Here is a 25,953-nt window from a genome sequence, read left to right as displayed (position 1 = left end):
ATTCAATCTTAGTTGCAGGGGGCGGAGCCCACCCTCCCTTGTGAGACTCGAGGAGTTGAACTGGCAACCTTGTGGTTGAGAGCCCACTGGCCCATGTGAGAATCGAACCAGCAGACTTCAGAGTTAGGAGCATGGAGCTCCAACCGCCTGAGCCACCGGGCTGGCCCCAATACTACGGTTTTGATTACTGTAGCTTTGTAATAGGTTTTGAAATTAGGAAATGTGAGTCCTCTAACTTTCTCTTCTTACCTAAATTTTTATTATAAAATTTTTCATACCTAGAAAGTTGAAACAATAGTTCAGTAAACATTTATACAATCCTCCCACTTAGGTTCAACAATTGTTAACATTTTGTTATATTTGCTATCTCTCTCTCTCAGTCTTTCTTTCTCCCTACCTCACTATAAACACACACACACACACTCACACACACACACACACACACATTTGGATTTCATGGATGTGAAATGCCCAGGAGGCTATAAACTCACCATCGTCCTTAGCCATGCGCACCAACGGTAGTTTTGTGTGATGGCTGCTCCACTGTTCTTTGTCAGCCTACAGAAGGAAAAGCAAGGCTCACAGAACAATGCTCCTTCAGAAGGAAGCAGTCCTAAAAGTACCCTGAATCTAGATGAGTGAGGAACAATCCCAATAAACACATTTTGTATACACAAAAAAGACTCCTACTTAACCACAATATCATTAGTACTCCTATGAAAATTAGCAAAAATTCCACAATATAGCCTACTACCAATCCATATTCAAATTTGTCCAACTGTCCCAAAATATCTTTTATAGTTTTCCCCAATTGAACCAGAATCTAATCAACATTTTCACTCATTGCATTTGGTATAGCTCTGGAGTTTCTTTTCTGCTCTATTCTATTACGTTTTTTGTTTTTATTTTTTTTTTCTTTATAACATTGACCCTTTGAAGAGTCTAGTCCAGTTGTTTTGTAGAATATCTCACATTCTCGATTTTTCTGATTGTTTCCTCATACTGTTTAACTTGTTCCTCTATTTCCAGAATTTCTTATGAACTGAAAGTTGGGTCTGACTTGATCAGGTAATTGGGGAACTTCTGATCAGAAGCACCTAATGTCAGAATGTCCTTCTATTAGTGATACTAAAGTGAAGATACCAGAGCTCTCCAAGGTACATTTTCTCTTTTGTAGTTACTAAGTAATCTGTAAGTCTAGCCTTTTTAACTATATTTTAATACAAACCAACACATTGCTTTTAAATTATTTTAAAGATTGTAAAGGCATACGAAAGACGTTTAATAAGGAAGAACAGTGAGGTAGGGCAGTACCACTATTCACCAGAGAATGAATTTAAAGCAGCAATAACTAAAGCATAATATATTGTCATTGCAATAAATAAAAGCATGCGTCACATAGGAGAAGAGAATGCTAGCTGGAAGGTACCCGAGAAATAAACTTGAGTTCAATTGCCTCACTTTACAAATACAAAACCTAGAGTTTAAGGAGCTAAAGAAATGTTGTTAAGGCCAGAAAATAATTATTTTTTCAGTACTTACTCTATGCTGGACATTGTTCTAAGCACTTTACATGATTAACTCATTTAATTGTCCCAACAACTTTATGAGACTAGGTTATATTTACTTCCCGCCCCCCTCCTTTAATTTTTTTGGCCAGTGAGAAAACTGAGAGAGAAGTTAAGTTTGCCCAGGAGGCATACCTGGTAAATTAGGGAGCTGCAGTAGAAACCCAGGAAAGCTGACTCCAGAATCTGTGTTTGTTCCACACTACTACTACTACAAGTAGTTATGTCACTTGTGGCTAGAGCTACAGCTAGTTAGGAATTGAGTTAGGCCCTAGGTTCTCTGAGGACAAAGTCCACCCTCTACTTGGAATATCAGGAGTGGAGTAAGCTGGTTAGCTCGGTCGGTTAGTACATGGCACTAATAACACCAAGGCTGCCAGTTCGATCCCCGCATGGGCCATTGTGAGCTGCGCCCTCCTTAGAAAAAGAAATAGTGGAGTGAGTTGATTGTTCCTTGTAACCTGGAGCAGCATCAATTCTGGCCCGCACTGGGCTTCTCTATTATGAGCAGGCAGCTACTAATTACCTGTGATAAAGAAGGATAGATGCTGCAAGGAAGATCCAGCAGAGCTCAACACAAAACCCCTCACTCCACAAACGTGAACATTTAGCCTTGGGGTATAACATTGTATTACCTTTGCAGTAGACTTGTCTTCTTAATTATGTTTTGCTAAGATGGCTGTCATGCAGGGTCTCAGCTCCCACTCCCCACACAAGAACACAGGATATGGTGAGGCCAAAAAGGAACACCCATGGAGCCGTGGATAGGGGGTTCATACCACTATATTCTCATTGGCAGCTGGTCAAGACAATAGCAAACATCTGCTGGTGCGCCAACAAGAGGTCTGCCTGCAGCCCACTCTCGCTGGGGGCCGGGCAAAACACAGGAAGTAGGATCGACATGATCCGCAATCCACAATCTGCTTGCTAACCGCACATACTAGCCGCAATCCACATTAGCTAACCACAATCCGCGCTTGCTAGTGTAGCCACAGCAGCCATATTAGTGGCCAGTGGCTAACTGGTTACAGCTAATGGCCATCTGATCACAGCCGACGGCCATCTACTACCCGAGCCAGCACCTTTCCACGTGAGGTCAAGAGCCTGGAAACTGCTCTCCTGGCTCTGTCCCCACACTCCACCCCTCCAGGGTCTCGCCTCATAATCTGCGCGACAAGCATCTTCCGTGAGGGGCCCTGAGTCAGGAACCCAGCTCACGAGAAAAAGTTTCAGTCCAGTTCAAGTCGTGTCCCAGGGGTGTCCCTCAATGTCCACCAGTCTTTCTGGGCACAGCCAGGGTTTCTCAGGGTCCTATGCTGGAACAATAGAGGCTCACAGCTAAGGTGCTTACATAGTCTCGACGGTAGCTGGTCAAGACACGGAAAACAAACATCTGCCTACACCCCAACAAGGGGTCTTCCTGCACCACAGTCTCGCTGGTGGCCGAGCAAGACACAGGAAGTAAACATCTGCCAGTTCCACTACATGGTGGTACATTCCTAAGCAAACAGTCAAGTGGTCCATTAAATCAGGGATGGAGGCCGATTCCCCATAGTCCACAGTCATTCACCAGGCCTGTGCGTTGGCCTCACAATGTGTGGCCTCTCCGCAGGGCGAAGGCTCCAAGTCCTTCCCAACCTAGGAGTGAGGGACGACCTTGACCTCACCCGCATCTTCCACATAGGACTCAGCAAGCGTTTCCTCCTGGGCTTGCAAGTCCCGCATTTGGGCTGCCCCAGCAAGCACCTCCCAGCCCACACAGTGCAACGACCTTCACTTTCTCCAGCCTATGCTGGTTGGAGAACCGTCCACGTATTCCCACCCTTCCATGAGGGTCTAGCTCTCCAGCAGTTCACGGCTCTTTCTATGCTGGTTGGAGAGCCATCCATGTCTTCCCACCCCTCCATGGGGGTCCAACTCCTGAGAACAGTGGCTATCAGTTACCACACACTGTGTGGGGGCCACATGTCCTCCTGCCCAGAGTCAGACATCATTCCTACTTGGCCGGAATCCTGCTCACCACGCCAGGTATCCAAATGAGTGGTGGCCCTGGTACAAGATGTCCACAACTCTAGGAGCCCACATCAGCAGTGGACCACCAAAAAGTAGGCGACACCTGCTATGGCCAATAGGGCAGCGTGCCATCCAGAGGCTCGAGAGGACCACCAATTCATCGAGGGATCACGTTTTTCCCAGGCAGATAGCATTTCCTGCTCCTGGAGCCACTCCTCATGGGCTTCCTAAGACTGAGTTTTCATACACACAAACTGCTCCACCATCCTTCAGAGAGCTTTGGCCGGCACCATACCCTCCCTGCTCACTGCACCATGTGTCATGCAGGGTCTCTGGTCCCGCTCCCGCTCCCACTCTCAGCGGATGGACACAGAGTATGGTGAGGCTAAAAAGGAACACCAACGGAGCCATGGATAGTGGGTTCATACCACTATGTTCTCGTTGGTGGCTGGGTTGGAGATACAGGAAGCAGGAGCCACACGATCCGCAATCCGCAGTCCGCTTCTCTGCCAACCAACCAACCCCCTAGTGTAGCCACAGCAGCTATATTAGTGGCTAATGGTTAACCGGTAACAGTTAATGGTCACCCATCCACAGCGATGGCCATCTAATAACCGAGCCAGCACCTTTCCACGTGAGGCCAAGAGCCTGGAAACTACCCTCTGAAACTCTATCCCCACAACTGCTATTAAAGTCAGTTGCTACTCTTTATACACCCCTAAGGACAGCAAGGAGCCATGACAGGTAGAAATGCTTCACATGGATATGCCCCTGTGATAAATGAGAGTAGACTATAAATGCTTTTCTCCACCCCTTTTTTTCTATCCTACATCCCAGATCTTGGTCTGTATCTTACTGATTTATTTTAACCTTATCCTCAGTGGCCTCCTTTGTCTCCCATTGCCATAGAAACCCATTCTGCCTTAAGAATCATCTTTCTTGCCAGTTTCTTGGATCCAGGCCCTCTATTTAAGTCCTCCTTCAGCTCCAAATCACCTGCTGAATTAAATCTAAGTTCCTTGATCTTAACTTCTGGGACCTTCTCTAATTTGGCCCTCTTTTATTCTCTTTTATTTTTTTAATTCTCCTTTTAGAAATAATACATTCCTGCAGCAGAGGTTAAAGCAGATCACTGTCAACCAAAATATTAACTGTAATAACTAATACATTTACGTAGTCCTTTAGAGTTGAGTAAAACATATTCACCTACATTACCTCAATTAAGTCTCATAATCTCTCTATGACACATCATATGTACCAGGTCTGACAATGAAGTTATTGAACTTGTTGCACTGATATTGCTAATATCAGAGGGATTATTAATTATGAATCTGTACCAACTGGACAAACAGTTAATCAAATATTCTATTTGGAAATGCTGAAAAGGCTGTGTGAAAAAGTTAGACGACCTGAATTTTTTGCCAACAATCCATGGTTCTTGCATCACGACAATACACCAGCTCACATGGCACTGTCTGTGAGGGAGTTTTTAGCCAGTAAACAAATTGAAACACCCTCCCTACTCACCTGATCTGGCCCCCAATGACTTGTTTCTTTACCTGAAAATAAAGGAAATATTGAAAGGAAGACATTTTGATGACATTCAGGACATCAATGGTAATGCGACAACAGCTCTGATGGTCATTCCAGAAAAAGAGTTCCAAAATTGCTTTGAAGGGTGGACTAGGCACTCGCATCGGTGCATAGCTTCCTAAGGGGAGCACTTTGAAGGTGACCATAGTGATATTCAGCAATGAGGAATGTAGCACTTTTCCTAGGATGAGTTCACAAACTTAATTGTCCAACCTTCATATAAAGCAGTTAACATGATCAGCATTTCAAGTTTGATAAAATTGGAGCCAAAGAAGTATCTTGACAATGATAATACAGCTTACTGGTGAAGTTATAGCTTGAATTTATAGCTTCAAACTTTCAGATTATGCTTGTTATACCAATCCTGAATTTAACAAAAAAAGTTTTGTGGTTTTTAGTGGCTTATATCCCATGGCAGGCAGGATTCTAAGATCTCCCTCAAGTTCTCCTCCTTACCCCCTCCATGTACATGCCCTGCATAATCCCTGGAGCTGTGAATATGAGATATCAGTCCCCTGATTGTGTTATGTTACAGTAGTCCCCCCTTACCCATGGTTTCACATACATAATTATGTTATGTCTTTAGGTACCAAGATTTTCAGAAGAGACACAAATATAAAAATCAAAGTTAAGCAAAATCTGTAATCCTAAATTTGCAACTTTGGAAAGATCAGTGAATGAATACATGATGCATATATTTAAAAAATGTGTGTATGTGAATTTTCTAGCTATGTCCACTGAAACAACTTACCAACAATAATCAACCCAGTAACACGAGCACTTGTAGCACCCAGGTTGTTTTTTCTAAATATAATTTTCCCTCTTAAAGGAGGACTTCTTGGAGAAATGACTGATTCTAGGTCTAGGGCAGAAAAAGTACTAGATGAGCCTAGAACACCTTGTCACACCAAAAAGGGAGCCATCCTGGGTGGGGTGTTCTTCTGCTGCTCAAACTAGTGTGTTTGGTTTAGGGTAATTCAAAGAGCAGTACACTTAGAGTATATGAACCTTCCTGTCTCTGTGCTATTAAAACTTTGTTTCTACTTTTTATCATGGAAAATTTCAAACGTATACAAAAGAAGAGAGCATACTGTAATGAACATCCATTTCCCCATTATCCAGCTTTAACAGTGAGGAAAACTCAGGGCTAGTCTTGTTTCATCTACACTCCACCCATTTTCCTCTCTCAATATTTTAAAGCAGATGCCATTTATCCTACCATTCATCAAAGATTATGTTTAATGCATAATCTATGTAAAACCTAATCTACCTAAAACACATATATACATAAAACATGCATACATAATACATTTGAGTGTTCTAAAGGTAACAATTAAGGCTCACACAATGCCTTCCCAGAAGAGTGTTTGGGGTGGGGTCTTGGGGTGAGGGATAGCGTTTAAAGAAAATTTTGAGTGTGAATGGTTTCAGAGCGTCCAAGAACTCTCCATCCAGCATTCTCACGATTTTCTATTGTTTTAAAACTCTGTCACCTTTTTATTTAATGTTGCCATACTGGGAAGGCTCTTGTATTTTGGACCCCTACAAGGATAATGAGACTGAGTGGGGGATAAAATAAAGTGTCTTAGAAAACCCCTCAACTTCGTTATTTTGCCTAGAGGAACGCCTTGCCATGTCACAGTGTACGCGTGATGGATTGACTTTTCTTAACTGAAGCGATTATCGCATAAAACCTTGGTCTGGTTAGAATGGAACCGAATTGTAGTCTTGTTAGAGAACTACAAATCCCAGAAGGCACTTCGGCCAGGGGGCCTGCGCACCGTGCTCGCCTTCCTTTCCCCAACTCGTCTCAGAAAGACCCGCCCCGGGGTGCGTCGCTCGCACGGGAAGCAAGCGGAAGAAGATGGCGCTCACCAGGTGGGTTGTTGATTCGGGTCCTCGATACGGAAGGGTCTGGAAGTACCCACCGTTTTCCTTTCTCTGCCCACACTCTCGGGGCGGTGACCAGGCTCGGGGAACAGCGCGACGTGGGCTGAGACCACGGCTCGGCCCTCCCGCCGACCCCCGGGGCGACTAGGCCTCGCGGAAGCTGCGGTCTTTCCTAAGTGGCTTCCCGGGTTGAGTTCGCTCCCTCCCTGCGGCCGAAAGCAGCGGTGTGGTGAATAGTTCTCTGGCCTCAGACGCCGAAGCGTCGCACGGGCTTTTCGCTTGCGCAGCTTGGGGTCGTGGAGAGGGCTCCCGCGGGTCCGCCGCTCGCGTGGGCGCGACGCGGTGCGGAGGGCAGTGGCTTTGGGGCGGAGGGCAGCAGGCGGAAGGTGACTGCCGGGCCCAGGGCCGTGTGTCTGCGGAGGTGTTTCTCTGATCTCTGTCCCGAAACAAGGATTCCTGGGGGAGGGGGGGGGCGGCTCTGAACAGACTTGAGCCACAGCAGCGGCAGGTGTCCACGAAATGTCGCCGCTGCCCCGCGCTTGAACTTCAGACCTTAGAATTTCTTGCGTGGATGGAACCCCTTCAGATTTTTGCGGCGCCCGGTGGTTGCCTTGGTAACCGCGCGTATCGGGGTCCCGCTTTTAAGAAAAAGATGCTGAAGCGGGAGATGCCGAGGAGTTACGTAACTCCTGCTCGTCCGCGACGTTGCTGACCCATCTGAGTCGAAAAACTTTCCCCGCAGTAGGAAGAGTGGAGTGCCAAAGAGGTGTTGTGAAGAAAGTAATGCTTTTAGGACATTCGTCCCTCCAGCGCCCTAACCGCACTGTGTTCTCACACACAGATTTCCTGGCTGATGACAGTTAGGAATCCTAAAAAGGTTTGAATCGGAAAATTCTTTGGGGAGTTTCGTTGGGATGCCTTGCGCTATCCTCGGGCTTGCGTGTGGCTACAGAAGGAAATCTTGACAGTCTGCGGGAAGGTGGTGAAACAGCCACGCGGATAATGAAACAAAGAACACACGGTGCTAACCTTAAGTGCAAAAGGCATTGAATGGACTGGCGAGTTTCCTTTAGTAAACGTCGCAGCATCAAACATTTGATTGAATTGCCCTCTAGGTGGGAGGCACTGTGACGATGACAACAAGTTTTGTGGAAAGGTGAAATTTGAAAAAAGGACACGCAGGAAAAATCCCAGAGGTGTTGTGGGTATTGTGTGCTTAAACTTGCAGTGGCAGAGTGTAGTCTTTAAATAGCTTGTCTTGGGGACTCCATAGCTTTCTGATTTTGTTGAGTTCTGGCTGATTTGATTTTGAGACAAGATGGCCTCACGTTTCCAGGTGAAGTGTTATTTCGAAGATCTACCAGCCCTTAACAGCAAGGGCCTGACATTCTGGTGTATTACAGCCTTATTGACATCAGTGATTGTTGCTAACTAAAGATTTAAAGTCATACTGGTGTAATTATCTAAATTCACGTGTATTTAAGGTTATATATCGAATAATACAACTTGCATTTAATGTGCTTTCTTTAGTGAAGGGGAAAGCGTACATTAAGATATCTCAACAGTGGCACTATTGATAATGCATTCTTGTATGGGGCTGTCCTGTGCGTAGTAAGATGTTTAGCAGCATCTTTGTTCTCCACCCACTAAATGCTAGTGGCACTCCTACCCCCTCTGCACACCAAATCCCCAAATCCTGACGATCAGAACATCTCCAGACATTGTCAAATATCTATATTGTATTTTGCCCCCAGTTGAGAACCACTGAGGACTTTCTGCTTGCATATGCAGCCCACTATGTACTACCTCTCCTCCCCCCACCCAGGATTGTGCCTCTTTGGGAGAATGTCATCTTTTACGGGGAACAACTAAGTTAAGACCGTCTGAAAGGCTAGAGTATATTCTGACCTTAATCCAGGCCAGTTTGCCTGTTTACTAAATTGTCCAAACTACTTTGGCAGACTGCCTGCTTTTTTATCATTTTAGTGACCAATTCTTCCAACAGGAGGTAAAGAAAATAAAAATTAAGCATAAGTAAATATTTTGGCTTTTTTGTAACTGTCTTTGTGTCCCTCCTATGTATTGGGTTTGTGTAGTTTACTGAAAATAACTATGGGAGAAGCCCAAAACTTTGGGCTCCATTTATCCGTCCGTCCGTCCATCCATCCATCCATCCATCCATCCATCCATCCATCCATTGATGTATTCATTCACTCGTTCCATTATTTGTTGAAGGTCTACCATGTACCAAGCATTGTAGTGAAGGTTTCACAGTATTGAATCAGTCAGGCAAACTTCTCGTTCTCACAGAGCTTACATTCTAGGAGAGACAGACTATATATATGAGTAAATAAATCAATATGCAATTTTAGGAAGTAAGTACTAGGAATAAAATAAAGATGTGAGATGGAGTGCAGTTTTGGACAGGGTGTTCAGAAAACAGCTCTAGGGGATTATAATTGAGAAAAGAATGCCAAGAATCAAGTGCTCAAAGATCTGTGGAAGAGTTTTCTATAAAAGCACCATAGGAACAAATATTTTCAATAAATAAATAGAATATTTTATGGCAGAGGGTATAGCAAATGTAGAGATGCTGAGATGACTTGTTTAAGGAAAGGCAAGAAGGCTATAGTGATATAAAGATGTTGAGTGGGAAGGGTATTTACTGTATTTTTCCTGCAAACATTTAAGTAGGCCCTGCTGTGAGCTAGACTGCCTGGCGAATTAGAGATGAAAGAAGCAGAAGCCAAAATTCCTACCCTCAAGTTGTTCACAGTTTAGCGATAGAGAACCAGGTAAATGAAGAAATGATTGCAATAGTTAGGTAGATCTTGTAGTAGTTAGACACAGAGGATCTTGTGGTATAGTCCAGATGGGGTGCAACTAACCCAATTTGGGGGAATCAGAACAGCTCTAAATTACGAAATATCTATGGAACACATGCTATATTATGTGAAATATCTGTTAATTTTTGATTCTGGGTACCACTTGCCTGCATTCTAGTCAAAATGTTTTTACTGAATGCCTCTGAGTACTTATTTCTTTCCAGACGTAACAAAATGATATTGAATAATGCCACAAATCATTGAAAAGTTTGCTCTTTTGCTCAGAGGAAAAAGTTTTATAGAAAAATCGTCTCGTGTGGCCAAATTGCAATAATCAAATTAATTGTAAGAATTTTTTTTTAAATTCTGATATTTATTATCTTTGCTTACAGCTTTTTACCTGCACCTACTCAGCTATCTCAGGACCAGCTTGAGGCTGAAGAAAAGGCAAGATCCCAGAGATCACGACAGACCTCGCTTGTCTCCTCCCGGAGAGAACCTCCGCCATACGGATACCGGAAAGGCTGGATACCTCGCTTATTAGAGGTAAAGAAGGATCTTCAGTTTGAATTGATTAAATTGTGCTGAAATTTGTTATAACACCTTTGTAAAATAAATTTAAACCCTAGAATCTCCACGTATGAATGTTGGTATGATAGAAATTCTGTTGTGAGCTCACAAGACATATACTCCCCTCCGATGATTAATCATTTTCTTCTTGCTTTTATGCCTGCTTTGGGATCACTGGAGAATTGTATTAGTTTATATCTCTTCTTATGTCAAACTGTTAAACATGTACAAAAGAAACTAATCTGCCCTTTATAAATCAAGAGATTATATGGAAAATAATGAGAAAGTAAGAGGAAAAAAATGAAAGAATGAATTCACGTTTGAGTACCTTTCCCTTCCTTCTCTCCCCTACATGCAAAATACCATGTAACCCTAAAGGGACAACCTTCCTCCAGGGAAAACTCCAGCAGCATTTCTTTTTCTGATTTCTGGAAATCAGAAAAAGTGGAAAGAGCACTGACAAGGAGTTTAAAAACAAGCTGATCTTGTATTGTAACTGTGCTACTTACTATTTGTGCAACCCTGGGCAGATCCTAACCTCTATTCATCTGTTTTCTTATCTTCAATTTGAGAATGTTATCATATGCCTACTATGCAGATTATATGAATTTTTAAGAGGTTTAAGAAAGAGAATTTGAAGGTTGATTTGGAGGCAGTGAGGGAGAAGGGAAGAATCTGGAATGATCTTTTTATATCCTTAGCTTGTTTCCAAAGAGCAAACTTCTTTGGCAGCGTCTATCCTCCTGATTACTCAGGATCCTATACATCAGTTCAATACATATTCCTTTCTGTACTTCCAGGGCAGACTTTTATCTAGGGAGAAAAGCAAACATTTGAGACTTAAATAATTTTGATTCCCCAAGACCTCCTCCTGTTTCATCAAGCCTTTTTTTCTCCTCCCAGTATTTATTCTGACTCCTGCAAATTTCTCTCTTCTACGTCCCAAGGAGTATACCTGCCCTATTAAAAATCTTTCATTGCCTATACCGTTTATTTTTGTACCCAGTTATTTTTATTTTATCACTTTGTTATATATTCTGTCATATGGTTATGATTCTTACTTTACAAATGTGAAGAGCACATGCCCTTAGCACATGAAGAGCACATGCCCTTAGCCTGTAAGTGATGGATCATAGTGAAAGAAATAAGTATTCACTGGCTTGAAACTTGTTGCTTAGCACCCTGCAAGACGCCATTTGTATTCTCAGCCTGTCCCATGTTTGTCGTTCCCTCTACCTATCAGAATTATTTATAGAGCCTGGAAGACAAACACCTAGCTCGTGAATTCTAACATATTCCCTGTTTATTTGGTTTTCTTCCCTCACTATCCTCTGGTCCTTATTAATTCTGGAGTGTGAAAGCCAATCTTAAAATTATTAAGGGATTTTTGTTGTTCCTTTTGTTTTTGCTGATAGTGTAATTTGTGAGAAGCATAGCAAAATGTAGTGATTGGCATTATCTAATAGAGGACATGAGTCTCTTTTGCGGGATTATAGATGGTCTTCATTTCGCCCCAATAGATTACAGAGTTGGGGGTGGCAGGCATCATTTTACATACATCAAATCTCCTCCTTGCTTCCTTGTCAGCATTATGACATTGAGGTGCTATTAGCTTTTGAAAATCCTACTTGACTCTTAAAGGTTTCATATATCCTGGTGGAACAGAACAGTTTATTTGAAAATCAAACCAAAACGGCCAGCTAATCTGGAAATACCATGAATGCTTCTTGAGGGGAATGAATATTCTATGGAAAAAAGCATTGTGTTCTACTTTTCAAAGTGAAAGCTATGATTTTCCTGGCAAGCCTACATAATGCCACATCTACAGTTCTGAAGTGCTTATTATAGTTGAAGGACTAGCAGATCTGCGCATGTGTCGGATGGGTGGCCCGGGTACACATAGCACCTTTCTTGAGACTGCTTTAACTATTTCTGCCTAATTTACAAGAAAATCTCTCTCTCAGCTTTATTGTTTGCTTTAAAAAATGTCAAACCTTTCTTTAGGAAGTAAGCATATTGTACCTAGGAAATCACAGATCCATGATCTAATGGAATATTTGAGGAGGTCTTATAACAGTGGTATTTTCATAAATTATTTTCATCAAACCTCCCTTCTCTAAATAATTAGTTTTAATGTGTTTTTCTATTAGTAGTAGTACCGAATTGCATTTTTGAGCCAAAAGAAAGGTATATGAATTTAATAGGAAATGCAGAGTTTTTTGAAGTCAGAAGACCTGGATCCAAGTCCTGCGTATGCTAGCCATGCAAACTTGGGAAAGTCACTTAACTTTGTTAAACTTGAGTTTTTCCACATGAAAATAGGCGGTGTTGAAGAATTACAGGAATTAAATGAGATAAGTGTGGATTATATTTTATAAATTATAAGGTACTGTGTTTCCCCGAAAATAAGACCTAGCCGGACAGTCAGCTCTAATGCGTCTTTTGGAGCAAAAATTAATATAAGACCCGGCCTTATTTTGCTATAAGACCTGGTATAAAATAGAATATAACATAACATAATATAATACTGGGTCTTATATAATATAATATAGGACCGGGTCTTATATAGTATAATATAATATCCTGTTTCCCTGAAAATAAGACCTAGCCGAACCATCAGCTCTAATGCGTCTTTTTGGAGCAAAAATTAATGTAATGTATTTTACTATAAGTGAAATAAGCCCGGGTCTTATATAATATAATATATTTTTACTTTACTATTTTTACTTCACTATAATTTTACTTACAGTAAAATAAGACCGGGTTTTATATAATATAATGTAATATAATATATAGTAAAATATAACATAACGTAACACCGGGTATTATATTATATTTATATAAGACCGGGTCTTACATAATATAATGTAATACTATAAGATCGGGTCTTATATTAATTTTTGCTCCGAAAGACGCATTGGAACTGATTGCCTGGCTAGGTCTTATTTTCGGGGAAACACAGTACTAAGCAAATATTACTAAATTTATCAAAACTATTTTAAAATTATATTTAATATTTGTTCATTTGCTCTCCCTTTTTTGTAATATTAAACTTTGCTGACAGGCTTTACTTTGTTCTACTTTAGAAGTCTCAGTTCTCTCTTCTAAATAATTGTACATAATCACCATTAGAAATGTGGTAATCTCATTTCTAAGTTTTTCCTGTTCTATTTCTTTGTTTCTCATGAAATACTGAATACTAATATGTTATTAAAACCTGACTTCAAGAAAAAAATTCTTTGCATTTCTGCCCCAACTATAGCTTGACCTGTTCCTCGCTAATTATTCTAAAACGAAAAATCTTTTCCTTAAACATTTTGCTTAATTTTTCCCTGCCACATATATAAAAGCTAGACTCCTCGCCATGATCTAGAATCCCTTTCGTGACCTGGTTTTTGTCTACACGCAGCCTTTTCACCCATGTGTCTGCCCCTCTGTCCTCTATAGGCTATAGCCCCACTGGACTCTCATTTCCTAGAACTTTCTGAGCTCATTCTTGCAGCAGCGCTTTCACCTTGCTTGCTATTTGATCTGCCTAGAAGATCCCCTTAGATCTTCCCACGAGTGATTTCTCATCATTCAGGCTTGAGCTCACATGATACCTCCTCACAAAGGCCATCCAGCCACACTATCAAAAGTCGCCCTTTTTCTCAGTCCCTTTATTACTTCCAGGGCATTTATCACAAGCCAAAGATTATGCTTTTTATATCTTTACCCCCTAGAATGTACACACCACAAGATCCCTGTTTTGTTTATTGCCGTATCTCTTGCATGTTGCATAATAAAGGCTCAGTAATTATTTGTTAAATGAATGATTATATCTTGAATCTCAAATTATTATTAAATATTCTTTTTATTTCCTTTTTAATATATAGGATTTTGGAGATGGAGGTGCTTTTCCAGAGATCCATGTGGCCCAGTATCCACTGGATATGGGACGAAAGAAAAAAATGTCAAATGCCCTTGCCATTCAGGTGGATGCTGAAGGAAAAATCAAATATGATGCAATTGCTCGACAAGGACAGTCAAAAGACAAGGTGATCCTCATTGATTATTTTTCCCCATTGATAATTACTTTGAAGAGTTTTTTTGTTTTATTTTGTTTTTTGCTGTTATTCTTTTTTTTTAATTTTTATTTTTGTATTAGTTTCAGGTATATAAAACAACATAATGATGAGACATTTATACCCCTCACAAAAGTGATAACCCCCCAAGTCTACTACCCCTCTGACATCGTATCTAGCTATTACAGCACCATTGACTATATCCCCTGTGCTGTACTTTACGTCCCCTGACTATCTATCTATATATCTATATATTTAATTATAATTGACATTCAGTGTTATTCTACATCAGCTTCAGGTGTACAACACAGTGGTCAGGCATCTGTACAATTTATGAAGTGATCCCCTCCAATAAGTCCAGTACCCATCTGTGAAAGGACTTAGACTAACTGAAGACTAAAGTCATGTTATTATATGACTTTATAATAATATGAACATTACTTTATGGCTTCATAACAGCAATGGCTTTTTCCTTTGAAAATTCCCAGATTGATGATGGCTTATATAAGCTTAGGGTTTTTACTTGTTTTACATTTTAAAAACAATTATTTTACAGTACTAACAGTTTTTTAACTGCTAGCAGATTTTTTTTAACTCTACAATCCTAACACCCAAAATAAATCAAAATTTAATTTTGTCTGTAGTATCTTCTAATTCTCCATATATTTACAAAGTACTTTACATAGATAATTATTTTCATAGTTTATTTGAATATAATAAATTGTACAAACTTTCCCTTGATTAAATATAAAACTGGCGTTCACTATCCAGATTTAAGATGGTCCTGCTTATAAGACCAAAAATCCAAAGATCAAAAATAAAATTTACTTAATCTCATCACAGAGCAGCTACACTTAGAAGCAAGAAACAGTTTTTAAGAAGACCTCGTTATTTTCTTGTAAATAAATACTCCAAATAGAGGTAAAAGATCTCTTTAGAATTGAAGGTGTTGGGGAAAATATTTATCAACCTTCAGTGCCAGGCTAGTGCTCTCTCCCCCAAACAGTTTCATTTTACTCTCTAAAATAGCACTAAAGATACCCATCTGTTGTTCCTACATTATTGCTGATGAGTTTTTGGGAAAACAACTATGTAGTCATGCAGTTTACATCTCAGGTTTCAACTAGGCTTCCTTGGTGTTCCTTGAAGCTTTATAACTCTTCCTATCAATAGGTGACTCCTTATCTATTGGCATATAAAGACTATAAGAAAATTGTCAGGTATCTTTATCCTGCACTTATCTTTTTGTCTTGACTTGTCATCTCTAAGAAGTCTCTCCTACCTAAACCTAATCTTGCTACAAGTATTTTAGTGTATTCTGGATCTCATCCCTTCCTCTTTCCTTTATGACATAGCCTTTTCTTTATTATACTCAATGTATGCCTTTTCCCTTCTCTTCTGCTGGCTCCTTCCTGTTAGCATTGGAGTATGCTTGCTTTTCTCATCTTCTAAAAGAAAAGGTTTTCCCTGACTACCCCTCAAGACTCCCTTTAGCTCCCCCCTAATTTTCTTCCCTTTCCTTCAAGCTTCTTGCAAGAGTTTTCTGCTCTCTACTTCGTCACCTCCCTTTCGCTCTTTATTTCACTGTAATATGGCTTTACTTCGACCAGAGCTACTGAGATAGCTCTTTAACAAGGTCTCTAAGACGTTTTTATCACAACGCATTCTCTTTGATCTAATTTATTCCCTTGGCTAAAATGCCATTCGTGCTAATTGTCAAATCTGTGTCTCCAGCCCAGTTTTCTCTCCTGGGCATGACCTCATATCTTACTGTTTACAAGGGCAGATCTGTCTAGATTTTCTCAAAGTACTGTTCAATCAAATCCAAGATTAAATGCATAATTTTCCACTTAATCTACCTTTTCTGTTCTCTAACTCAGTGATTGGCAGTGATCTCTTCCTAACTGACTATGCTAAAAAGCCTGGGAGTCCTTTTTTCTTCTTATTTTATTGATTTTTATTACACTAATAATATTTTCTTACTGTAAAAGATACCAGTACTACATTAAGTCCTACATACTTCTTCCACTTTTCTTTCCAGAGATAACTACTGTTACTACAATGATATGTATTTTTGCAGTATGTTATGGATTTACATGTTTATATATATGTTTTCCCACTTTACATACACATATACACAAACATATAAACCTTTTTTACACAAATGAGATTTTAATACCCATAACTTCCATACACTTGCTTTTTTTACTTAACGTTTTAAAGATTTTTTTTTTTTTTTTTCAAATTCAAAATTGCTTTATTCCATTCAAGCACGTTTTAAAGATTTTTGTTAGTATATATAGGTGTGCTTCATTTAAAAAAAAAACAACAACACAAAAATCTATATAGAATTCCATGGTATGCTTGTGCCCTAATATTTTTTAAGCATTGGTGGTTTCCAATTTTTTGCTTTGCAAACAGTACTTTATTTAAGCTCTGTATACAAATATCGTTTGACACATGAGTGTTTGTGTAAAATAAATTCTTATAGTGGACTTACTGGGTCAAAGGATGTTCAGATTTCACGTGTGACATGTAATGCCAGCATGTTCTCTAAAAACCCTTTGCTTAATAAGCATTTCATTCTTTTTTGTTTCCCTCAATCACTCCATGTATTTAGTCACCATGGTCGATCGTATTCCCTTAACACTTCTCAGGTATATTCCCTTCTATGCTCCATAGTTCCAGCCCTTATCATTTCTTGTTGGATTTACTGCAGCAGAATCTGAACGCATCTCCTTAGCATTTTTCTCGCCTGCCTGAACAAACAAATACATCCATGTTTATCTGTTTATCTTCCTCTCTGTCTTTCTCTCTCTCTCTACCCCGACATACACACACACTTAAAATCTTTCCATGGCCTTTAGCAGAAGAGCCAACCAAGTTCTTAAGGCATACCTGACCCTTTATTTACCTTTCTGGCCTATCCTCAACTCTCATGACCAGAATTCTGAAATCCAAAAATAAATAGTCCAGTTTTAGCCCTTCTATTTACTTTCAATACTAAACAATCAAGACTGCCCTCCCACGCCAGGGAAAGTGCTCTGCCTATTTGTCCGAGTAAGTCCTGTTGGTTTCGATGACAACTTGGTCTGCACTGTTCTAAAGATATTCACCCTGATCCTCCCTGGCTAGACTGGGTATCCTTCCTCCTTATTCCATATTTTTACTCTATCATAGCAGTCATCACCTTTTGTTATTATATTATTATATTATTATTATATATTATTATAATATAATATTATTATATTAGTGTTGTTCACTAATGATCTGGGTCATTTGACTGTAAGCTCTTTGAGGTCTGAGATTATATTTTCCTCTTCAGCACTTAACTTAGTGTCTGACAACCTGACAAACAGGCATTCACCACTGCTTATTGGAGGAGTGATACCAATTTCATTGAGTAATAGAAAATCACTTCCGAAGCCAGTAAGGAAGCATAGTCCACTCCTTCAAAAGGAAAAATGGGTTCCTGTACATGCAGGACATAACTGGGACTTTACCCTGTGCCATGGAGGCCTTCATCTTGCTCCAGCTGTCTTTCTTTTGGTGCATCTCTCCTTCTTTGGAATAATCACTATTATTTTTTTGTTTTTCTTTTTGTTTTTTGATTTCCTATTTTGGAATAATCACTGTTTTTTACTGGTATGTGCTGCCTCTCTCTCTCATTTGTTAGGAAAAAGCAGCACTTTAGGACAATAATTTGACATTGGCAGTTTGTATAATTTTGAATGAAATGCAGTTTTAGCCCATTTTGCATTGTATTTCAAGATTGGGAACCATGAATTTTATCTGATTTCTAGAGAATGAAAGTTTTTCCTTTCTCTAACGAGCATGTATATTGGTGATTTTTTTGTATTGAAAGTAGAGTAGAAATGTTAAAACTGAACTGTTTTAGATTTCAGTCTCTACTGTTCCTTTATACAGTAAAAGCCTTACATGTTTGTGTATACTACAGCCACCAGCAATGAACCCTAAACTAGTAGTTTATAGTTACGGTTCATACTAACCCTCCCTCTAATGGGAGAATGTGTGCATGTGTAGGGGCAGGGGGCATATAGGAAATCACCACCTTTCTCTTATTTCACTGAACCTAAAATTGTTCTAAAAACAACAGCAAAAAGAAGCACAATGAAGATTAAAAAAAATAAAATGAGTAGGGCCCTCAATGAATTGAGAAGAACGATAGTGAAGAGTAGCTACTTGGACTGTTTTAACAGCTTCTGGTGGATGTATTTCCTTACTGGACTTTATATCCTGGAATATACATTTAAATTCCTCATACAAATTTAATATATACTTTAATTTTTTAAAAAGTGGGTGGATTAACATACGGAGTTTTTGAATGTATTTAATAATCAACATTAACTAAGTACCCATATGCATTGGCATTTGGAGGAGGGACACTTGGTTGTTTGGGACTGTCTTGAACATTGTATGACATTTAACAAAACTGGCACTACCTATTAAGCACTAGTAGTATCCCCCCAACCACCAATTGTCTTAACCAGAAATACTTCACGTATTTACAAAGCTCCAGGAGGGGATTTAGAGGTGGCAGCGATGCATTGTTTTAAAGCCACTGGGTGTTATTTTTGTCTTAGAAGTAGGAATTGGCTACTAAATGTACAAAGTGGGTTTTAAAAAATCTTATCATGCAGGAGGCTGAACGTAAGATGAAAATAGTTTATTGGATTAATGAATTTGCACTGTAATACAGAGATTTATGATTTATATCAGAGGGATCTGGTATTCTTCAGAAACCAGGGAGTTGTCACTGAACTATTAATAGTGAAAGAGCAAGAATGGGAAGTGCTAGCTCTAGGTAGAAGAGGTGAAGAATGAAGCAGGATTCCAAGGCATAGTATAGTAGGGCAGTCTAAGGCCGTTGATCGTTCTACATGTAAATCCCATGTGCAAGACTTACTAGTAATACAAAAATGGGAGGGAAAAAAATTTCTTGAAGTAAATCTAGATAGAAGTAAATGCCTTTTTTTTTTCCAATTGTGACTTGAGTGATACATCTTGAAATAAAGCTTTGGTGTTTACATTTTTCCTTCTGAAATAGTTCCATAGGAAATGTTACATGGTATTACCCAAAAGAATGCCTTCAACCTCTCCTTCCCCCAAATAAAAACTCCAACAACTTTAAACTGATCCCAAGATAACTTTGTATGTACCTTGTTTGTATGATTTCCCAAACTAGTTCAGCCTAAAGGTAGTGTTTTCTTACTACAGCTGAAATGGTGAGTGTGTTGATAGGCTTGTCCTTTTAGTCAATCCAGTTTTTTGCCAGTTTTCAGTAATAGAACAAAACCTGTTTCACAGGTGAGTTATTGCCTTATCTTGCTCACAAAGCTCATTTGTGCTCCTGATACCTTCAAGAGTATATTGTATTTTTCAGATAACCCTTTGCCAGCCCCTTTGCCTCCTGGGATATATTGAGTCTCTTTAGCACATTTGGTTCTCAGGCAATAAAAATTGGGGGTTTTATAGTTAATTACCATGCAGGAATCTTGCTCTTCAAATGTCCTTCACTCAGCTTTGTGAATGCTAGAATCTTACTGATGCTCATTTAAAGGATTATTAACTTTGGAATACCCAAATAAGAAGCAGCAAATGGCTCTTGTATGCTAAATTAGTATCGAGACTTTATATTGAACCATTTACTTAGAATCCCTTCCTATAATGATTGCTGTGTAAAAGTAATTAACTCTTCATAGTCTTGGTATTATTTTCTAGCGATTTGTTATATAACTTTAAATTCTTGTGGTGTTACTTTTCCATCCTGAAGAGAAATAAAACTTTTGAGATCAGTTACTAGGTGTGTGATCTTGATGCACTGAGCATCACGCTTCTCAATAGAGCGAGCTTTCCAAATGAACACTCTGAGAGTTTGGTGACACTGATAGCTAACATATCAGTAGTACGGGTTTTATGGTAAATCATTTACACTTTCTTACTTGATCCTGTTCTAATTCCTGAGAAAAACAAGCTAGAGATTTCAGTCTATAGCCGTGAGATACTTTTGTTATTTTTCTGGGAAACCTACAGCTTATATAGAATGTTCTGCAGGGCCTAAAATATAATCACCTTTCGCATGGAATAGAACATCTCTAAAGTTCATATATTCATTTATTTGTACAAAAAAATATTGATCGCCTCCTGTGTACCAGGCATTGTTACAGGTACTAAAGATATTTTAATGAATAAGGGATTCCTCATCAGTAACGTGGGTATAATCATTGTGCATACCTCATAGGGTTGATAAGAAAAGTTAAATTAGTTACTATACCGTGTTTCCTCGAAAATAAGAAAGACCTAGCTGGACAATCAGCTCTACTGCGTCTTTTGGAGCAAAAATTAATATAAGACCTGGTCTTATTTTACTATAATGTAAGAGCAGGTATAGTATAGTTTAGTTTAGTTTACTATAGTATAGTATAGTATAATATAATATAATATAATATAATATAATATAATATAATATAATATAATATAATATTGGGTCTTATATTAATTTTTGCTCCAAAAGACGCATTAGAGTTCATGGTCCAGCTAGGTCTTATTTTCGGGGAAACACGGTGTAGTAACTAATTTAACTTGCATATCAACATTGTATAAAGCAAAAGAACAATGGCACAAAATAAGTGCTCAATAAATGTTAGCTATTGTTATTGCTTTAATAGGGGACACAGACAAACAAGCAAAATAGATCAGTCATTTTATGCTGTGAGCAGTGTTTTGAAGACAATAAACAGTGCTGTGACACTGAATGACTGGGTGGGGAGGAGATGCTGCTTTAGTGCATGCAGCCAGGGGAGGCCTCGCCAATGCAGGCGTGACCTTTGAACTCAGACTTAGAGCTTGAAAACTCACTTGAAGAACTGGGGACAACTCTCTATAAATGCCCAGAATTAGGGAATAGCATGTTGTATTCCAAAAACAGAAGAGCTCATGTGACTGAAGCATAATGAATGAGGGAGTGAGGTACAGGGGGAGGCTGAAGCTGTAGGCCAAGCCAGCTCTGGTAAATGGGCCAGAAAGTATTTTTTACTCTGTTGTTTGGAGTAGGACATTAAGAATAACTTGCATTTCCTTTCATCGATTTTAAGGAATGTTGTGGTAGAATGCAATTATTGATGTAAGACTTTGGTTCCCTAGCAAACAGTTTTCTTCTGCAGAAAATTTTTGAAGATCTCAAGTACCAAAGAATTTCATTTTCTTTCATATTACAAGTTGTTCTTTCTACGTGTGTCAAAATTCCTGACTCAAGCAGCAAAATCTAGAAGGCTGCTTATTTATTAAGTTTTCAGTACCTCATTTTTCCTATAAAATGTGCCATATAAGTTTTTTGTCACAGGCCTACCACATCAGTGTTAGTCTAAATGTTGAGCCTCGTAGAAATCAGATGGCAGTCCTAAGTTTGGATAATGAGTGTAAATAAGTTATGTATATAGAATGTATTTTGGTTTTTTTGGAGGGTTTTTTCATGGAAGATAGTGTCCTGGGGTTTTTGACAATGGCACATGTTCCATTTCTTAGACTGTGAATAGAGTTGATGCCACAAAAGATAAACATTCTAAGTAGGGTGAGGTCAATGAAAACTGTCCAGGCCCAGTGAATTTGGAAATTATTTTGTAACCTGACTTAAATTCTGATGAACTTGTAATCGAAGATAATGGTGCTCTAGGCAATTTATATCATCATTAATTTCAAGTCCTAGTGAGCCTCAAAAATAGGGATCACTGAGGCGTAAGATTTTGTTGGCACAATTTATTTGGATACTGACTTGATTAGAAGATCTCAAATAATTTAAATGCATGAGGTCGAAGGAAAATTATTAGCTTATATAACCAGGGCAGCAATTTGCGTATATATTTTACGCTTCCTTGGTTTTAAAATCTAAAAGACAAAATCTGTGTCCTAAATTTATAAGTTTGCTGAGAGGACCTGTCGACTTCTGAAATGACTTAATGAGGTTACTTCTTTTCATTCTCTGCTTTTCTTAAGTCTGCTTGTGTTTGAACATTTTAGGTCATTTATAGCAAGTACACTGACCTGGTTCCCAAGGAAGTCATGAATGCAGATGACCCAGACCTGCAAAGACCTGATGAAGAAGCTATTAAAGAGGTAACTGGAAATTGCTATACATAATTATTCTAGATGACTTTAGATCTTTGTTAACTTCCCAACCACTCAATGCGGTGTTTCTTATTTCAGATAACAGAAAAGACAAGGGTAGCCTTAGAAAAATCTGTGTCACAGAAGGTTGCTGCAGCCATGCCAGTTCGAGCAGCTGATAAACTGGCTCCTGCTCAGTATATCCGGTATGAATTATGCCTGGAGTTCTTAGTTTGACGTTGGACTTGGTGGAGGTTGGGGATCCTGGTATTCTTTCACTCTCCTACTTAGTCAAAATTGTAAATCCAATTATTAAATAATGACTTGAAGCCTATTCACTCTTTGTGAAGACAATTAAAGGCAGAAAAATTTTTTTTAAGATATCCGCTGTTAAGATATTATTCTGTTTTCAAAATATTTTTTGTTTTCAGAAATTTACAATTACTTACAGTATATGATCCAAACCACAATTATTTATAGTTTTCTATTTATATGTAATAGGCATTATATAATATACATTTATATAACATGAATATTAATATGTTGGTAATGTATAATGTAATACTATATACTAATTTTATATGATAATATATTGTATAATGTTAATAATATATTAATATCATTTATATAATAATAAATCTTATAATACTTCTAAATTTTCAGGGGTTTCACTGTAAGTTTGTGTGGAAGGATGACTCACACATAGATATTAAGGGGAAATTCAGAGCTGGTAGGGCTGCTACCATTGTTCTTTCTCTGTTTTACAACCTATGATTAGGCAAAAGCTACTAACTGTAAGTTGCCTGCTGAGAGTATTGAGGAACATTTTTTTCCTCAAATGCAAACTTAACAAAATCCAAACTGGTATTTTCTAGACCTCTTATCTGTGAACACTGTGCCTTCCATGGTGGAAAATAGACAGAGATGGATTACTTGCAAACGAATATTATTTTAGTTTACATTTTGCTTGTAACTCATAATTGCTGTTCTTACCTCTATTGCTATTTGGTCTGCCTAAATATTTTGCAATTTTCTATTAATACTTTGGGAAAGGAATTGACAGTACAGTCTAGCTTAGGATTGTAACAGAAGAAAAATACCTATTAAAAGCTTGAACTAATTAACACCTTTAGTTTTATCTGCATTCTTCAGATATACACCGTCTCAACAAGGAGTGGCTTTCAACTCTGGAGCAAAACAGAGGGTTATTCGGATGGTGGAAATGCAGAAAGATCCAATGGAGCCTCCCAGGTTCAAGTAAGTAGGTGGCTTCATGAGTATGAACCACTATTCTTAAAAAAGACAGCAAAGGAGAAAAATGTCCCAAACGTCTTACCAACAGGTGAATGGGTAAACAACAAATTGTGGGAGGTCTCTACATGGAATACTATTGAGCAATAAAAAGGAATAAAATTTTAATACATGCAGTAACATGGATTAATCTCAAAATAATTATGTGGAAGAAGCTAGACAAAAAGAAGTACATACTGTATGATTCCATTTATATAAAACCTTAGAAAATGCAAACTAATCTGTAAGGACAGGAAACAGATCAGTGGTTGCCTATGGGGAAGAAGGCAGGACAGAGAGGAATGGGGAATAGGGATAGATGAGAAACACATAGAAACTTTGGGAGGGGGTGGGTATGTTCACTGTTTTGATTGTGGTGATGGTTTCACAGGTATGTACTTGTGTCAAAACCTAATCAAGATGTATACTGTAAATCTGTATGTATGTATGTATAGCTAATTGCATGTCATCTGAACCTCAGTAAAACTTTTTTTAAATAGGAAAAAAGCATGTTACCGTATGAAATAACAGTATTGTAGCAGTAAGTTGGTAGTGATGGCAAGGTTGGTCATATTTTAATAATTGTTGAAGCTGAGTAATTAGTGTTTGATAGATGGGCATTCATTATACACTCTCTCTGTGTTTGTATATGTTTGAAGCTTTACATAATAAACAATGAGGAGGGGATACCTGAGACTTACTAACTAAAAGGGGAAAAGTATATCACTCTGTGGTTGTGCTTTGATTTCTGCTTCAGGATTAATAAGAAAATACCCCGAGGACCACCTTCTCCTCCTGCACCTGTCATGCATTCTCCTAGCCGAAAGGTAATCTTTGCTGTAATGTATAATCTTACTTTGTACTCATGATTATTTATTTTATAAATAACCTCCCATAAAATAAGGTCTAGATGCCTATACAAGTAACATTTCACACGCATAACAGTAAGTTTATTTATTTTTCCAGTAAATTTAAATTAAACAGTAAATTTAGTTTTCCAGATGAAATAGGGACCCGTCAAGACTATAATGTGTAGTTCCAGAGTACTTATGAAAATGTGTAAAAAATGTTAGCTATTGGTTTTATTATTAACCTAACCCATACTTTTAATGGAATGAACGGGGCCTGCTCTTTGACATGAAGGATGTTATCACAGTTATAGGAAGTGAGTACCTGAGGTTATTAGGTCTCTGATTAATAATCTGAGTGGCCTTTTTTAGGGATGTGTTATTACCCAACGAAAGGACAAGTTTTCATCTGAAGTCACATCAGTTTAAATATGGAAAAATCCTAACTAGCATTTATAACTGTCAAAAATAATTTATAAATTATTTTCCATTTTTTTGTATTAAAGTTATTACTAGAATCCATGATATGGGAATATTAGTATATAGTGCTACCAAACAAATGGCGTTTTAGCCTTTGACTAAATTCATCCATATTTCTGCCATTTAAAAGAAAGATTAAACTTGGGTGTTTAGTTATACTATAAATCTAAAAATGTCTCTTCCACTCTTTTCTCAACTCAGATGACTGTGAAGGAACAACAAGAGTGGAAGATTCCTCCTTGTATTTCAAACTGGAAAAATGCAAAGGTAATTAAGTTGTCATAAAATCAGTCTCTTAATATTAGAACCCACTGGAAACCACCAGAAAGGAGCTTCAACCTTGGTAACTTTAGTTGAAACCTCAGTATCTCCCTTAGCTGAATGTTTTCAAAAACAAAAAAACAAAAAAACCTACTTATGTGACTCCTTTTTTTTTAAATTTAATAGAACTGTTAGTATGCCAGGCACATTAATACCATGTAGATTCTTTCAGTGACTTGTACTTATCAGAAGCACATAGAGAAGGAATAGGTAGAATAGAGTAACAAATCAATGAATGACAGTATTTTTTAGAAAAGTCAAATTTATATCTGTAATTATTTTTGAAAGAAATTAAACCAATTTAAATGACTGTATAACAAAACAGTAAATGTTTGGATATATACAGTGCTTTAATTTTTAAACTATT

The 25,953-nt window shown here is 38.4% G+C and overlaps 1 protein-coding gene and 1 pseudogene across 3 annotated transcripts in view; both read left to right on the top strand.

Moving 5' to 3' along the window:
* The first annotated feature begins 456 nt into the window (after positions 1–456).
* Positions 457–617, top strand: LOC308497916 (small ribosomal subunit protein eS27-like; annotated as a pseudogene). Its single transcript has one exon. The product of its transcript is annotated as a small ribosomal subunit protein eS27-like (transcript).
* Positions 618–7,002: 6,385 nt separating this feature from the next.
* SNW1 (SNW domain containing 1) overlaps positions 7,003–25,953 on the top strand; it is a 28,418-nt gene continuing 9,467 nt past the window's right edge. Inside the window, exons 1-9 of one of the 2 annotated variants that reach the window (XM_081049809.1) lie at positions 7,012–7,052; positions 7,906–7,941; positions 10,282–10,435; positions 14,335–14,496; positions 22,561–22,656; positions 22,747–22,853; positions 23,800–23,904; positions 24,695–24,764; positions 25,467–25,532. In XM_081049809.1, coding sequence (XP_080905935.1) covers positions 14,392–14,496; positions 22,561–22,656; positions 22,747–22,853; positions 23,800–23,904; positions 24,695–24,764; positions 25,467–25,532 — 549 coding nt within the window. In that variant the 5' untranslated portion in view covers positions 7,012–7,052; positions 7,906–7,941; positions 10,282–10,435; positions 14,335–14,391. Of the gene's footprint in view, positions 7,053–7,905; positions 7,942–10,281; positions 10,436–14,334; positions 14,497–22,560; positions 22,657–22,746; positions 22,854–23,799; positions 23,905–24,694; positions 24,765–25,466; positions 25,533–25,953 lie in introns of both variants that reach the window. The other variant, XM_081049808.1, reaches the window with a different exon arrangement.

Source organism: Rhinolophus hipposideros (assembly GCF_964194185.1).
Source record: "Rhinolophus hipposideros genome assembly, chromosome: 5".
NCBI lineage: Eukaryota > Metazoa > Chordata > Mammalia > Chiroptera > Rhinolophidae > Rhinolophus > Rhinolophus hipposideros.
The sequence above is the reverse complement of the archived record's forward strand: the minus strand, read 5'-3'. Positions and strand labels throughout refer to the sequence as shown.